Here is a 16,988-nt window from a genome sequence, read left to right as displayed (position 1 = left end):
GTATGCATGAAGCACTGTATGCAAAGTGCTGTATTAGCTTGCCGTATTAAGTGATGTATCAAACAGCAAATGTCAACACTCCCTTTACTCTGCCATTAACAAAAGAGCTGAGGTTGAAGCGCAGCAGGTAGCAGGTGCTCATCAAGCTGGGGCAACTGGCATCACGGACAGAGCAGGAGGTCCCAGGTTCAGCTCCTGGCAGCATATTCAGGTAGGGCAGGGAGAGAATCCTGCCTGGAACCCTGGAGAGCTAATTGCTGCCAGTCAGTGCATACAGCAGTGAGCCAGGTGGTATAAAGCAGCTTCCTTTGTTCATTGTGGGGAAGTGTGGGGGGAAGAGACACGCTCAAAAGCAGTGTTTCTCAATGTGGGTGATATCACCCCCGGGGGGAGGGCTGGAACGATCCAGGGGGGTGGTAGTCACATCAGGTGCAACTGGGAGGGTTGAAAAGAAATAAGGAGGCGGTGAAAGCATAAAGAAGAAGAGAAGAAAATTTTGAGAAACCGTTCGTATATGTTTCATATGTTGTGTTATTGCCAGGTCGGGCGCAGTTGTGGGACAGCGACAATGCCTCCCCAGGATGTGGAGGTGATGCTGGAGGAAAGGATTCTTTCTGGGCTTGGGTGAACCCTTTTCGGCTCCACCCAGGCCCAGGAAGTGTTAGTGATTTTTATTTTAATATTATCCTTTGTTATCTCAATTTTCTGTGTGCAGTGTGAATGCTAGTAGGGTTGATTTAAATAAATACTTTTATAATTTCAAGCTTCAAGGTGTCTTATTTACAACAACGTCTTTCTTTACTATGCATAGGTAGAAATACAGATACATCAAAGTATGCAAATTTCTCACTGCATCTTTCTGTTTGTTCACTTAAAGAAGGCAGCTTTGGGGGGGGGCTGAGTATTTTTTATTTTTTTTTCTGAAAGGGGTGGTAGGCCAAATAAGTTTGTGAACCTCTGCTCTAAAGGAACCACCATTTCTCCCTCTTACCAGATCTCCCCCTTCCCCAATTTAAGCAGAATCTTCCACCACCCCAGCCTGGCAAGATGGACTCCCCACCACCCTCTCCCACTTAAGAGATGCGCATCACAGAAGCACATCCTTTCAGGCATCTCTGGTGGCGCTGCTGCCTGGTCCCCTTCATCAACCATCTGCCTCCCACTCTCAGCATTACAGCAGAAATGTCAGAATACTCCCTGCTAACTGCGAAAGGCGCCTCCCCTCCGCCCCCTCAATCAGAGGCTTATTCGCTCTTCACGCTGAAATGGTTTCCAAGGGAGGAGGATCTAAGAGAATAAGAGCTCCGCAAGCTCAGATTTAAAAAAAAAAAAAAAAAGGAATAAGGAGGAGGTATCATGGGCCGCCAACACAAGGCTATACACCAAACAATCGTAGGTGTTTATCCATGTGTGCGATTTGGAAGGGAGGGGGGGTTGATCACAAGAAAATAAAAAATGGTTTGACATCCAAGCGGGGGCACAACACAGCCAACAAGCTGTAGAAAAGCAGCGGCTCACAGCCTCTGCTGCAACCAAGGAAGAATGTGAGAGAGCGAACATGACGGTGAACGCTCCCAAATATTGTGGTGGTGAGGAAGGGGAGGAATTTAGACAAGAGAGAGGGGGGCACACAATTGCTCATAATGTGGGAGGGGGGCATTTCGCCTCTGCAGAAGCAAAGGGATAGCCAAGGTGCTGGTTCCAAAACAAAATAAATAAATACAAATTTAAAAAGGAAGGCGCAGAAGAGCAGAAGAAAAGAAAGCACCAACTCCGTCTAATTTCATATACAACCAAACAAAACAGGAGGGTGGGGGGGCGGGGAGGGGGGAGAAGTAGCAGCAAAATGGCTGATGGGGCTGTGCATCAAAGATTGCCATTCATCTCTCCATGAACACCGTCATGAAAGCTTGGTCCTGCAGGTGCTGCGCCATACACAGCAGGAGGGGTGTCTCTCGAGGTGTGGAACTGCCTTCCCTGGGACACTCAAAAACGTGGCAGAATCATGCCCTTTTTGGCTTGCAGCTGCCAGCAGCCAGAGGTGAGGGACGCATCGCACCCTACCCACCTGAAAGGCACAGTCTGTGCACAGATTCTTGTGCCAGGCGGCCCCCGCACACTATCAGTCAAATCCCCCTGGAGCAGAGGATGGGGAGCCTCCATACCTCAGCCTCCAGCAGTCCCAGGAGCCAGCCAACAGTCGCTTCCCTATCACTTCCTGAGGACATTAGGGGCACACCCAGCTCCGATACAGTTGTTATACGTTGTTGGGAGCCAGTGAAATGTCGAGATTGAGAGAAGCATAAGATGCAACAAACTCACTTGGTGGGTTTTAAGTCAGCCCGAGTACCGCATTTCCTTCTGGGTGACCTTCCGGGGGTCACAAAGCAGTGGCGAGCAGGACCATAGGCCAAGGGGGGACAGAGCAATGGATGTAAAAGTTATGCTTGTACAGTAGGCTAGGTTCTACACACACCCTCTCTGTTCTCCATCCAGAGAAGCAAGAGATGTGTTCAGGGGCACATCCCAACCAGGTAAAAATGTCCCAGATATGCAGCAGGGCTCATATGGGCTGTGGGCCCAGCACACGAAATCTGCCATGCACATTTTGCAACTGGCTATTGGCCACTTGCAATCAAGTGGATGCTATGATGGCACCTGATGTCTCCACCATCTGGAGGTGTGTGCCTGGAGATCCTTGGGTATGAACTGTTTCCACACACCTGTTCTATTTTATCTGCACAATCAGAATGAATTTCAGGAACCAAAAAGTTGTATTGAAAAATATGACTTTCGAGCAGTCTGGCCCCAAAATGCCAACCAGGTATTCCGTTTTGGTGACTATAACCCCGGGTTAAGGAGCCATTTGGTGTCTGGCTTATATTATCTGAGTTTCTAACACTGAGTGTTAGAAAGGACCAGATAGAGGCTTGGAAGGACACAATCAGCCCTCAGTCTCAAGGTTTAAAAGCCCACAGTGCTTTAAGTCAAATCTCCCTCCCTCAGCTCCCATAAACCAGCATCTTAAATTCTGAGATGATAACAACAAAAGAAGTTACTTTATACCATGACAGACTACATCCACCTAGGCCAGTATTGTCTACTCTGACTGTTAGCCAGGGACACAAGGGGAGGAAAGGACTTCCTCCATCATCATTTACCTGAGAGATCATTTCACTGGAATTACTAAGGAACAATTGAAGCTGGAGCCACCTGTATGCAAAGGCATTGTTCCTACAACTGAACTACAGGTTCTCCTGAAAAACACTATTGCGTGGCAATGCCTTTGCCAAGCTGGTGTTCTGGAGATCTTTGGCAGGGGGTGATGAGATCCGGGAGCCAAAGACACCTGCAGGGCACCAGGTTAGCAAAGGATGTTGTACAGAAATAAGATCATGTCCATGATATGAGAGCCATCTTCAGATGCCTGAAAGGCTGCTACACAGAAGATGGAGCCAGACTGTTTTCTGCTGCTCCAGAGGGGAGAACTCGAGGCAATGGATTCAAATGACAAGGAGATTCCGACTCAACATTGGGAAGAACTTTCTGACAGCAAGAACTCTTCAACAACAGAACTGACTACCTGGGAAGGTGGCGAATTCTCCTTCACTGAAGGTTTTAAAGCAGAGGTTGGATGGCCATCTGTCAGGTCAGGGATTCTCTAATTGTGATTCCTAGATTGCAGGGGGGTTGGACTAGATGAGTCTTTGGGTCCCTCCCAATTCTACGACTCTATGGTTCTATGAAGTGCCCTGGAATTAGTCAAAACAAAAAATTCCTTCCAGTAGCACCTTAAAGACCAACTAAGTTAGTTCTAGAAGTGTGCATGCACACGAAAGCTCATACCTAGAACTAACTTAGTTGGTCTTTAAGGTGCTACTGGAAGGAATTTTTTGTTTTTACTATGGCAGACCAACACAGCTACCTATCTGTAACCTGGAATTAGTGCTGAGTTGAAATCTGTTGTGTGTGCAGTGCTTTGTGCACTCCCCACTGCCCCACATGGAAGACACCTTTCTCTCTCATATTTTTTGCACCCTCTTGGCAAAAGTGTACAGAACTGTTCACAAGGCTGTAGCTGTTAAAGAAAATAGAAAGCAACCCTCCCCCTGCACTGCTGAGACAACTGCTGCCAGCCCTCCCAATCTTGCCAGGCAAGAGTCAATAAGAGCTATGGCAGAACATAATTATAATATAATAAATTGTTATTTATACCCCGCCCTCTCTAGCCAGGGCCGGGGCTCAGGGTGGCTAACACCAAATATAAATTACAATAAAACGTAATAGAAAAACAACAACAACAAACAAACAATTAAAATACAGCTTAAAATGCAGCCTCATTTTAGTAGTAGCCCATAAATCAAGACCATAAAGGGAAGAAACATCAGATATTCACCCGTGCCAGTTATCCATGCTGGTCCTACATGGGCCAGCAAAAAAGCCAAGGGTCAGAGTGAGTCTAAGCCGAAGGCCCAGCAGAACAGCTCCATCTTGCAGGCCCTACAGAAAGATGTCAAATCCCGCAGGGCCCTAGTCTCTTGTGACAGAGTGTTCCACCAAGTGAAGGCCAGTTCTGAAAAGGCCCTGGCCCTAGTTGAAACCAATCTAACCTCTTTGAGGCTCGGGACCTCCATAGTGTTGTTGGAAAGGGGATGCCTAACCCCAAAACTTCCAACCAGAGGTAGTCCTTCATCAATTGGACACAGCCAGGGTTAGAGTACAGCAAGGTAGGGAGCAATAACTTTTCCAAAACAGAGGATTTTCCAGGGCTTTAATTTCCTCATAGAATTTCTACCTTTTTCTAACTTCATGAGTAACAATGGACAGACAGTGCCCACTTCAAAGACGCTATGAGGGAAGCTTGGCGGTTTTGAAGGCTGTAGCTTTCCTTTGCTAAAGACAAGTAAAATAAATGTATTAAATTAGATTGCCCTCAAGGGCTTCAGGAAAATCTTCCAATGCAAATTACTTTATGCAAGTTACTTGTATACGCATGAGAAAGTTTACCAAAAAAAGCCACCACATCCCTGGCGAGGAGTGTACCTCAGATGCCTACACAAAAGGTGTGTAATCTCTTCTTGCGTTCGGAATGAGGCTTCATTTGTCATCAATGGTGCCATCATGTTACAAAATGAATCAAGCCATAGGGGCCCACTTAGTCCAGAATCCTGTTCTCACAGCAGCCAACCTGGTGCCCAAATAGGAAGCCCTCAAGGTAGACGAGCTCAACAGCAGTGCTCTCCCCACTTGTAAGTCTCAGCCATTGTGGTTAATAGCTATTGATAGCCTTGTCCTCCATGAACATGTCTAATCCTCTTCTAAAGCCACACAACTTGGTGCCCGTTGCAAGAACAAATTCCATAGTTTAGTGATGAAAAAGTTATCACTTCTTCCAGGAGGCGGGGGGGGGGGGGAGGCAGATTTTTGCCAGTCCAATTTTTGAAAACTGAACCTCACATACAATGGCACAGCACTCCTTTCCATAGAATTACAGTTGGAAGAGACCCCAAGGGTCCTCTAGTCCAACGCCCGGCAATGCAGGAATCTCAACTAAATCATCCGTGACAGAGGGCCATCCAACCTCTGCTTAAAAACCTCTAACGAAGGAGAACAGGGCAGACTGTTCCACTAACAACTCTTACTGTCAGAAAACTTTCCTGATATTTAGTCGGACTCTCCTTTCTTTTACCTTGAAGCCATTGATTTGAATCCTACTCTCCAGAACAGGAGATTTTGGCTTGCTAATTACCATTGTTATTGCTTTTTATTATTAGCACACTGATTGGTCGTTCTCCGCTGACCATCATTATTTGATACCATTAAAATATTCCCAGAGTGCTAAAGCGTACGTGGTTGCTCCCTTTTAAATGATTGTTATTATTTTTCTTTAAATTAAGGGCAAAGCTAGCAGCATAGCAAAGCTTCTCCCACTAGCCATCTGCTCTGCCTGCAGACATCTCAAACAGGAACAGAACATAAACAGTCATCAGTGACAAAGACTATTTTGCCTAGATGAACCGTCCCCGACCAGGTGCCCTCCAGATGTTCCTGGCATTTATTTTATTTTGTGTGTGTGTGTACAAACACACACATTGGGAAAGGCTACTTTGAAGGGAAAGCAAGCTACATACTTCATCCATGATGTTTCCACAGGTATCAAGACAAAGAAACCAGCCTCCAGAGTGAAAAGCTAGCTGGAAAATATAAGCAGCCTGGGCAGAATATCTGTAAATAAGGGGTCTGCAATAGGAAGCTACTGTCCCAGAAGAACATAGACAGCAGTGTTAGAAATGCAGCTAGGTATGCTAACTGGCACCTTAAGCCTAGGTTGCAGTCGCCACAATGGAATGTCAAGGCACCTTCTCTTTTTTGGGCAAGGAGAATCATTTTATTGTTGTTAATTTTATTATCTAGTTCATTTCTCCTGGCACCTGGGAAATTCTTAACACTGATAGGAAGCTGCCTGATACAGAGTCATCCATCCCACTCAGCGCTGTCTCCACTGACTAGCAGCAGCACATCTCCAGGGTTCCAGGCAGGGAGTCTTTGCCCAGTCCTACCTGAAGATGCTAAAGATCAAAGCAGGGAAGTTGTGCAAAGCAGATACTCCACCGAGTGGCAGCCTTTCTCCTTCAAGCCCACCAGGCTCCCTTCAACTGCCAAACATAAGAAGAGCCTGCTGGATGTTTTTTTTTTTAATAATATTTATTCAGATTTTACAGATTACAAAGAGAAAAAAGAAAAAAGAAAAAAAGGAAAATAGAAAAGACAGAAAAAATACAAACAGTTGAAAAAAAAACAGATCAAACCTTTACAACACTTGTTTTCATTCGCTTACTTCCTTGACCTCCTCACACCTCCCATTTTTGTATTCTAATTCAGTTAGATATTTCAGCAAATCCTTTCCAGCTTTGTTTTTATCTTAATAATTTATCTTAATATATTGTGATTTTGCATTCTCTTCTTTCACCAAATTATTTTTACTTAATCCTTTATATCTTTTCTGCTAAAACCACATAATTCTATTCCAACATCTTTCTAACATTCCTTAATTTTACAATATTTCTGAAGATAAACTTTAATTTTTTTCCAATCTTCTTCCACCGACTCTTCTCCTTGGTCAAAGAGCCTGCTGGATCAGACCCCACTGCCCACCTAGTCCAGCCTCCTCTTCTGACAGGGGCCAACCAGGTGACTTTTCTGGGAAACCCACAAGCAGGATCTGAGCATAAGAGCAACTCTCCCCTCCTGCATTTCACAGCTGCTGGCATCCAGAAGCATGTTGTTGTTGTTACTGTATTATTATTAGTTATACCCCGCCCATCTGGCTGGGTTTCCCCAGTCACCGGGCAGCTTCCAACAAAAGATTAAAAATACATTAAAACATCAGTGATTAAAAACTTCCCTAGTTCGGGTGCAGAGCAAGTCCGCCATGTGACAACTTTGGAGGCGGGCTTGGCCCTCTATGTCCCTACCCCTCCTCAGAGTGTGTCTCTGGCAAAACTAACAGCTGATCAAGAGGACTGAACCCCTGGGGCACATTGGGGGGGGTGCAGGGTAGAATTCAATGATGGAGCTGACTCTTCAAAAGTTCTGCTATCAGAATAACAACAGATCCAAAGTCAACAGAAGGGTTAGGCCACTTCAGTCACCAAACACCTGATACCACCCAGGTCCATCCACAATTTCAGCCAAAGAGCCATTGACAAAAAAATATAGAAAAAAAGTAAAATGTAATCTTTGTTCCATATCTAGGCTTATCTCCGAACCTCTGAAAAGCAAATATTGACACTATCCCAACACCAGGAAGTCAAAAGAGGAAACTTCTTTTTGACAGAATCAACACTATGCTCAATTGTTCCTGGCCTATTATAATTTCATTTTGCGCTCTCTCTCTTTCTCTGTCTCTTTCTCTCTCACACACACACACATGTACAAAAGCACCTGCGATTCCTTGCACACGTAAGGGAATGGCAGATGAAAGAAGGGTGATTTCGTTTTTTAAACCACCTATGACAGATAGTGCCTCGGTAGAAGACCAGGCCGGAGGCACAACCTCCATAATCACACTATAATTTGTAGTTGCGTGTTTTTGCCCAAACCGCAAGAGACTAGGCATAGCTGGAAGAGGTGTGCTTTAGAGCCCTTGGCGCCAATTAAGGTGCAGCAGGGACATTATCCATGGGGTATTTGCCACCACAACCCCCACATCTTGACTCAATGTGCAGGTGGCAGGAATGAGAACAGATTGCTAGGCAGAAGAGACCCCTGTCACACACCGGTTCTGCAAATGCAGAATAATTTCACCAGGTCTCTTTTGGTACCACATTTGTAGAGGCAAGGGAGAGAGAATACTACAGGCTCAAGGGTGCATAAAAGATATTCTTTCCATGTACTGGCACACTGAAACGGAACACGCACCACTATACTGTCAGCCCAATGTGAAAACATCACCCAATAAACACTCACCCCCTGCAACAGAACATCACACCACAGCTCCTTTTAAAATCTCTTATATCTATCACACCTGCTCTTCTGCAATAGTCTGCCCCAGTGTGAGGGCAGTGAGAAATTCAGAAAGAGTCACTAGCTATTAACTTGTCTGCATCAACTTCACACCTTTTGGATGATTTGGACTACAACTCCCATCATCCACAGCTGCACAGCTGATGGGTGCTGCAGTCCCCGAGCAGGCAAAGGCTACTCTGCCGACCCTTGGCCCTACGTAGCAAAAGCCCCTTGAACCCAGACCCTCTGAGACGACATGACATTTCCACAAAGCTTTACAAGGCAGCACCTGTGACAGAGACAGCAGCGTTAAAGGGAGCGTGCTTAGACTGCCGATCCTGCCCAGCAGATGAAAATGAATTTAGAGAGAATATGTTAAATGGGTATTACGCTGCATCAGCCGACTAACACATATTCCCAAGGGACACCCCCACACACTCAATCAGCAGTGAAGATTGAGCTTCATTGCTACCCTCACTGTTCCTCCTTCTGCTCCAAAATGTTATCTCCCAAACTCAGTCATCGCATCCTCAGTGCCTTAATCTGGATTGGCCCCAATTTTTATTTTTTTTAAAAAAAAAAGATGTAATGATCACCAGCAGCCCAAAAAGAACAAAAGCCCGGCTGCCCACTTGACCCAAATACAGGCCAACGATTGTATGCTTGATATGTGGGGCTGGGGGAATCCAAGAGACAAATTCATGCTATGATTGCTATGCTGTGCCTCTACAGTTGGAGGCTCTGAGGAATCCTAATTGCTGAAAACCATTGGGGGGCGGGGAGAGAGCTTTTGTGCTCAGATATTGTTTGTGGCCTTCCCCCTGAGGCATTTGGTTGGCCACTGTGAGAACAGAATACTGGACTAGTTGGGCCACCAGTCTGACCCAGCAGGCTAGTCTCCTGTTCTTAAGAGCCCCTTTTTCTACCCTTAACTGGAAAGATTTGAGACAGCACCCAACCCTGCTGCAGTGTCAGTCTGTTTTGGGGTGACCCCGACTAATACAGGGGGTGCCTAAGCATTAGATACTGAAAAGCAAGCCTTGCTTCCTATCAAGAAACAGACCATATGCATAATCAACTGATGGTGATCCCTATGCCAACTAGGGTAATGTCAGGGATGGGGGAACCTGTGGTCCTCTAGATCAGTGTTTCCCAACCTTGTGCCTCCAGCTGTTTTTGAACTACAACTCCCATCATCCCTGACTAGCAAGACCAGTGGCAAGGGATGATGGGAATTGTAGTCCAAAAACAGCTGGAGGCACAAGGTTGGGAAACACTGCTCTAGATGGTGTTTGATTCACGGCAGCCAGTGTGGGAGGCAGAGATATAATCTAACAGGTTGCAGTCACCACAACGGTATGTCTTGGCACCATTTCCCCCTCAATGGTGATTATTATTGGTAGTATTATTATTCATTTCATTTCTATACCACTTTGTATTTTAAAAAAACAAATCTCAAAGCAGCTTACAACCCATTAAAACATCAAATCAAACAATCCAGAATAAAACAAATTCGAGCTTTAAGGAAAATCTTTCAGATCCTTCTCTAAGTGACATTTTGCTTTGCCCAGTCACCAACCTAGCATCCAGAGATCTTCACTTGGCCAAAACTGGACCTGCACCAGTCGCAAAACGTGCCTGGCACCTGGCTAATTTCTAGCACTGGCGGGAAGTGGTCAGGATAGACGGACAAAGAAATCTAACACATCTGGAGGAAGGCAAGTTGGTGAAAGGAGCTCCAGGCGGCGAGCTCTCTATTGCTCTCTTGCCATGGTGTGTTTGTGTGTTAACAGTGCCATCAACTTTGCAAGAGCACAGTGGCTAACACACTACAACTGACTCTCCTAAACCCAGAGGTAGCTATTAACTTTCCACCGTTTGTAAGAAAATGCCAACAATGCCATATAAGAGAGAACATTATAAAATGAATTGTAAGGTGCCAGGTTGTAGGTGCATCATTACTGTTGTTATTTATTAATAACAGCCACACCACACAAACTAAATTCAAATTCCACAGCAAAGAAAGCCCACACTAAACCAGACAACTTAGTGCATTAAAGAATTGTGCGCACTGCACATTTTTAGCAATGCTGAAGTGCTGTGATGAGGAGCCCGTATCGGCCTTCAACTGCTCTACACACAGAGAAAGAAAGGCATGAGGATGTGCTGCTCAAATCCAGCCCCCCCCCCACCTGGTCAAATAAAGTGGCATTATTGCAGAAGAAATGTAATGCTTGTGCCCTCCTACTCTTGGATAGAGGCAGCAACTTGATCGCAATCCATGTGCACTCATGGGCATTACGATAACCGGTCATAGCCCAAGCACACATATCAGAGAAGGCACCGAGTCCGCAAAGCACTCCCACCATAATTCCTCAACCATACACAATATTAACTGCAGCAGACTCACCCCCACCAACAAACAGCATCTATGCTAACAGGAGTCATATGTTATCTCTTCATTGCGACTGAGCATTAAAAAAAAAAAAAGGTTCGCATTGGCTTTACTGGACAGCTGCAAGTTCTCAAATTAGTAAATATTATTAATGATTTCCCCTGTTCTGAACACATGCACAAAGACATGCTCATGGATTTAGAAACAAACCTTTCGTTTACCGGAGGTGTGGCTAACCCGTGGCCCTCCAGATTCCATCGTTTGTGGCTGATGGGAGTCATCGGACTATAACATCTGGAGGGCTACAGGTTAGCCACCCCCCTCGGAACAATTTACACACACATTATTAAGCTTTTCTCCTTTCCCTCACATGCACACAAGGGAACTTTATCAACACCTGATATTCAAATACAATGAGGAGGGGGTTACATAAACTCCCTGCTCTCACAATTCTCCATGTTAAATTAGAAATCAGCACACCCTTTTATTCCACAATCCCCTGCAAATAAAAACACCCCTTAGGTTTCTTTGGGTGGAAGGGTGGGCTATAAATTTAAATGCAAGAAAAAGTATTCATATACCCATAACAAAACACACAAGCACTGGGAGAATAATTCAGAACCCCTCCCTCACAATTCTCTCCCACACCCTTATAGGGAGAATTGATTCATTTGTTGCTTTCGTATTTTTCACTGTTTTTAATTATCTTATGTGTAAATCACATTGAGCCAATATTTTAGAAGGTGATTAAGAAATACAGGATAGCAGAATAAATAATGATAATAGAAAATGGGTCATTAAATCCTCAACACAGACATGAACTGGAGAGCTCATTAGCAGTTCCCACTCCCCAAAATAATCCCCCATGGTGACCTCCCCACATGCAAATAAATGGAAAGGGCTTCTTAATCTCCCTTAAGAATTTTCATTATACTGTACAGATAACAAGAAGGGAGTAAATTATCCACTCCCACTCACAGCATAATAACGGGAGAATTTAGTTAACCCCATATATGCAGCACTGGTTTGTTTTCATCCCCAATTTATAAACTGGGAGGGGGGTTATTAATGCTTCCCCCTATACATCAGGGCAGGAGAGCATCTTCACAACTTTCCCACATTCCTCATAAGGGAGTAGAAATGAGCAGACCTTCCCTTACCTATCAAAAAGGAAGGGATGCACCAATAACGGTCTACTTCACATATGGGGGGGGGGGTAATTAACCTGCTCTCAATATTCCCCATCAATATATTAATTCCTCAAACCTTCAGAGAAGGGAAAGTTATTCAGGTCCCTCTCCCATCAGATCCCACTTACCTCTACACTATCTTTTTAATGTTTATCTCCCCTGCCCCCCAGTTTAAGAGTTCCACTGAACTGATGGTGGATTCTGTCCCAGACTTTCTACTGGGGTGCAAGGGGGCAAGTGGAGTTGCCCCACTCTGCTTGCTAGAGTCACCCAACCCATTTACCCCACAGGCAGAAAAAGGAGAGGACATAAAGAACCACCCCCTCTGCAAGTAGTTGGAGGGGTCCTTTCCACTCACTCCCCCAGTGTTTTTATTTCTCTTCTGCTCCCTTTCATATAATAATTCCAAAGCACTGGGTGACAGGATGGTCACTGCCCCCCTTGTTTCCTTCGGGGGGAGGTGTCAACCCATTCCTATGGGTGCCCTTCACCTAATTCCCCTCTTTAATTTTTCAGACCCCTCCCCTATAATTTGAGAAGGGGGGTCCTTAACCCTACACACACAACCTTTCTGAGCAGGGAGAAAGAGGGGAGACAGCAGTTCTTCCCCTTTTGTGTATTAATCCCCCATTTCAATTCCTGACCCATAGGTTTGAGGAAGGGCAATTCTTGATCCCCACTCAACCTGGCACACATTTCTGAATTTAGAAAGTGGGGAGAGGGGGTTCTGTTTCCTGTCCTGCTACATTTAGCTACGAACTTCCCCCCTTCTAATCACACCCATAAATCGAGACAGCAGTCCTTTAGTCCCTTACTGAAGGATGGGAAGGGGGATATCACATCCTAAATTCATTCATTCTCTCTCTCTCTCTCTCTCTCTCTCTCTCTCACACACACACACACACACACACACGTGTCAATACTGTAACCTCAAACCACCAAACAGGCTTTAACATCTTTTCTGAGGGGAGAAGGAAAATAGGGTGTCACTCCTCCCAATTTATCCCACCCTCAGAACAGCCCCATTTTCCTCTGTCATAAAACTGAGGCCACTTAATTCTCTTTCTGTTGCCCCCTTAACCCCGTTTCCCCAAATAGCTAATTTTCCTTCACATCCGCCAATAACCCTTCCCCTCACACCCATAAATGGGGTGTGTTTGTGTATGGCCTTTAAAAATCCTGAAAAATGGGGTAAGTAACCAGTTCCCTAAATTCAAAGCACCCCCATTTGCCTCAAATGTAAACTACCTTTTTAGGAAGGGGGGGAAGGGATAGAGAAAACAGGGATCATGTGTCAACCTCTTAGCAACCCCCCCAATAGGATATAATTGAAAAAGCAGTCCTTCAACTCTCCTTTCTGAAAGGGGGGAAGAAGGAAGAGGTGCCACTTTGAGGGTATTCTGGGCTTCCCTCCCTAAGGGGGTGTCAACCAGTTAGGGCATCACCATTTCCTCCATCTTCCTCCTCAGCCCCCCAAAACCCTACTACTACCATTCCCCCCCTCCCTCACAACAGAGGCAGAGGAAGGGCTCCCCTTTCTAAGGAGATGTCAGCTGGGATGCCTGCCAGCCAACACCCCCCATCCCTCCCTCTTCCCCCCTCTTCACTCTTTCCTCTATCCTTTTCCTTGCCCCTCAAGGACTTCCCCACACCAATCATTTCACCTCACACACCCTTGAGGTATAGCTGTCAACTTTTCCCTTTTCTTGCGAGGAATCCTATTCGGAATAAAAAAATTCCCTTTAAAAGAAGACAGCCATGCCTTGAGGAGAGAGTATTCTGGGCTTCCTAAGAAGGGGGGGTATGCCAGCCAAGCGCATACAACCCCCCCACCCCCTTTCTCACCCCCCTCCCTCGGCCTTCCTCCTCCCACCACTTCTCTCCTCTTTTTCACCCCTCAAAGACACCCAGATGGGCAGCATGCCTGTGTATGCGTGTATATGTATGTATGTATGTATGTATACGTTTTCCTTCACACACGCAGATGGGGTGATGCTGAGCTTCCCTCCTTGGGGGGGTCTTCTTCCTCCTCCTCTTTCTCCTTCCCTCTCTCCTCTTTTTCACCCCTCAAAGACACCCAGATGGGCAGCATGCCTGTGTATGCGTGTCTATGTATGTATGTATGTATGTATATGTTTTCCTTCACACACGCAGATGGGGTGATGCTGAGCTTCCCTCCTTTGGGGGGGTCTTCCTCCTCCTCCTCCTCCTTCCCTCTCTCCTCTTTTTCACCCCTCAAAGACACCCAGATGGGCAGCATGCCTGTGTATGCGTGTATATGTATGTATGTATGTATGTATGTATGTATGTATACGACACGCAGATGGGGTGATGCTGAGCTTCCCTCCTTTTGGGGGGGGTCTTCTTCCTCCTCCCCCCCCTTCCCTCTCTCCTCTTTTTCACCCCTCAAAGACACCCAGATGGGCAGCATGCCTGTGCATGCGTGTCTATGTCTGTATGTATGTATACGTTTTCCTTCACACACGCAGATGGGGTGATGCTGAGCTTCCCTCCTTTGGGGGGGGTCTTCTTCCTCCTCCTCCTCCTCCTCCTTCCCTCCCTCCTCTTCCTCACCCCTCAAAGACACCCAGATGGGCAGCATGCCTGTGCATGCGTGTCTATGTCTGTATGTATGTATACGTTTTCCTTCACACACGCAGATGGGGTGATGCTGAGCTTCCCTCCTTTGGGGGGGGTCTTCTTCCTCCTCCTCCTCCTTCCCTCCCTCCTCTTCCTCACCCCTCAAAGACACCCAGATGGGCAGCATGCCTGTGCATGCGTGTATATGTATGTATGTATGTATGTATACGTTTCCTTCACACACGCAGATGGGGTGATGCTGAGCTTCCCTCCTTTGGGGGGGGTCTTCTTCCTCCTCCTCCTCCTCCTCCTTCCCTCTCTCCTCTTTTTCACCCCTCAAAGACACCCAGATGGGCAGCATGCCTGTGTATGCGTGTCTATGTCTGTATGTATGTATACGTTTTCCTTCACACACGCAGATGGGGTGATGCTGAGCTTCCCTCCTTGGGGGGGTCTTCTTCCTCCTCCTCTTTCTCCTTCCCTCTCTCCTCTTTTTCACCCCTCAAAGACACCCAGATGGGCAGCATGCCTGTGTATGCGTGTCTATGTATGTATGTATGTATGTATATGTTTTCCTTCACACACGCAGATGGGGTGATGCTGAGCTTCCCTCCTTTGGGGGGGTCTTCCTCCTCCTCCTCCTCCTTCCCTCTCTCCTCTTTTTCACCCCTCAAAGACACCCAGATGGGCAGCATGCCTGTGTATGCGTGTATATGTATGTATGTATGTATGTATGTATGTATGTATACGACACGCAGATGGGGTGATGCTGAGCTTCCCTCCTTTTGGGGGGGGTCTTCTTCCTCCTCCCCCCCCTTCCCTCTCTCCTCTTTTTCACCCCTCAAAGACACCCAGATGGGCAGCATGCCTGTGCATGCGTGTCTATGTCTGTATGTATGTATACGTTTTCCTTCACACACGCAGATGGGGTGATGCTGAGCTTCCCTCCTTTGGGGGGGGTCTTCTTCCTCCTCCTCCTCCTCCTCCTTCCCTCCCTCCTCTTCCTCACCCCTCAAAGACACCCAGATGGGCAGCATGCCTGTGCATGCGTGTCTATGTCTGTATGTATGTATACGTTTTCCTTCACACACGCAGATGGGGTGATGCTGAGCTTCCCTCCTTTGGGGGGGGTCTTCTTCCTCCTCCTCCTCCTTCCCTCCCTCCTCTTCCTCACCCCTCAAAGACACCCAGATGGGCAGCATGCCTGTGCATGCGTGTATATGTATGTATGTATGTATGTATACGTTTCCTTCACACACGCAGATGGGGTGATGCTGAGCTTCCCTCCTTTGGGGGGGGTCTTCTTCCTCCTCCTCCTCCTCCTCCTTCCCTCTCTCCTCTTTTTCACCCCTCAAAGACACCCAGATGGGCAGCATGCCTGTGTATGCGTGTCTATGTCTGTATGTATGTATACGTTTTCCTTCACGCACGCAGATGGGGTGATGCTGAGCTTCCCTCCTTGGGGGGGGGTCTTCTTCCTCATCCTCCTCCTCCTTCCCTCCCTCCTCTTCCTCACCCCTCAAAGACCCCCCCCCCTCCCAAATACACACGCGCATAATATTCCCCAAACGTGTGAAGTGATGCTGAAGCTTCCCTCCCTTCAGTCAGTCAGTCAGTCAGGCGACTCCATCCCATCCCCCCCCCTCTTTCCTTTCTCCTCCTCGTCCCCCCCTCCCCCCCCCCACGGCGCTTAATTTCCCCCTCACGGACCTGAGGCGAGCGCGGGCTTCCTTCTTCCCACCGCCTCCACCCCGCGTCCTCCCTCCTGAGGCGGCCGTGAGGGGCTTCCCTCCTTCCCTGCCTCCCTGAGGGGGCGTCCGCCCTGCGCCTCCCCCCCTCAGCCCGGGCTCACCCGGTGGGCGCGCGTGAGGCTGAGGTCCTTCATGACCTCCTCGAAGGCCGCCGTCTCCTCGGCCTGCTTCTGGTTGTGCAGCGCGATCTTCTCGCTGAATTTCCGAGGGTTGTTCGACGAGGCCGCCATCTTCCCCCGTCCGCATCCCTCCCGCCGCCGCCGCCGCCGCCGCCGCCCCCTCCCGCTCCGGGCGCCAGTGCGCCTGCGCACGCGCCCTCACTCCCTCCTCCCCCACCTGGCCGCCGCGCCGCCAACCAAACAAGCAAAATCTGGGCGACTGCGCAGGCGCGAAAAGTCAGAGAGGGCTGGCAGGAGAGGCGGCGCGGCCGACTGCGCACGCGCCGCCCGCAGGCGCGCGACTGCGCAGGCGTAGGAACGGGGAGAATAGAAGGAGCGGGGGGGGGGAGGAGGAGGAGGACGGCTTGCGGAGCGGAGGCTCGGACGCAGCGCGCACGCGCGAGCG

General features: G+C 47.6%; 1 protein-coding gene across 7 annotated transcripts in view; it reads right to left on the bottom strand.

Moving 5' to 3' along the window:
• Positions 1 to 16,719, bottom strand: part of CRTC1 (CREB regulated transcription coactivator 1) — a 50,030-nt gene extending 33,311 nt beyond the window's left edge. For 3 of the 7 annotated variants that reach the window (XM_081846193.1, XM_081846195.1, XM_081846196.1), the window contains exon 1: positions 16,526 to 16,719. In XM_081846193.1, coding sequence (XP_081702319.1) covers positions 16,526 to 16,654 — 129 coding nt within the window. In that variant the 5' untranslated portion in view covers positions 16,655 to 16,719. The remainder of the gene's footprint in view (positions 1 to 16,525) is intronic. The other 4 variants (XM_081846192.1, XM_081846194.1, XM_081846197.1 and 1 more) reach the window with 2 other exon arrangements.
• Positions 16,720 to 16,988: the final 269 nt, after the last annotated feature.

This window comes from Podarcis erhardii (assembly GCF_964252035.2).
Source record: "Podarcis erhardii genome assembly, chromosome: 18".
Taxonomy (NCBI): domain Eukaryota; kingdom Metazoa; phylum Chordata; class Lepidosauria; order Squamata; family Lacertidae; genus Podarcis; species Podarcis erhardii.
The sequence above is the reverse complement of the archived record's forward strand: the minus strand, read 5'-3'. Positions and strand labels throughout refer to the sequence as shown.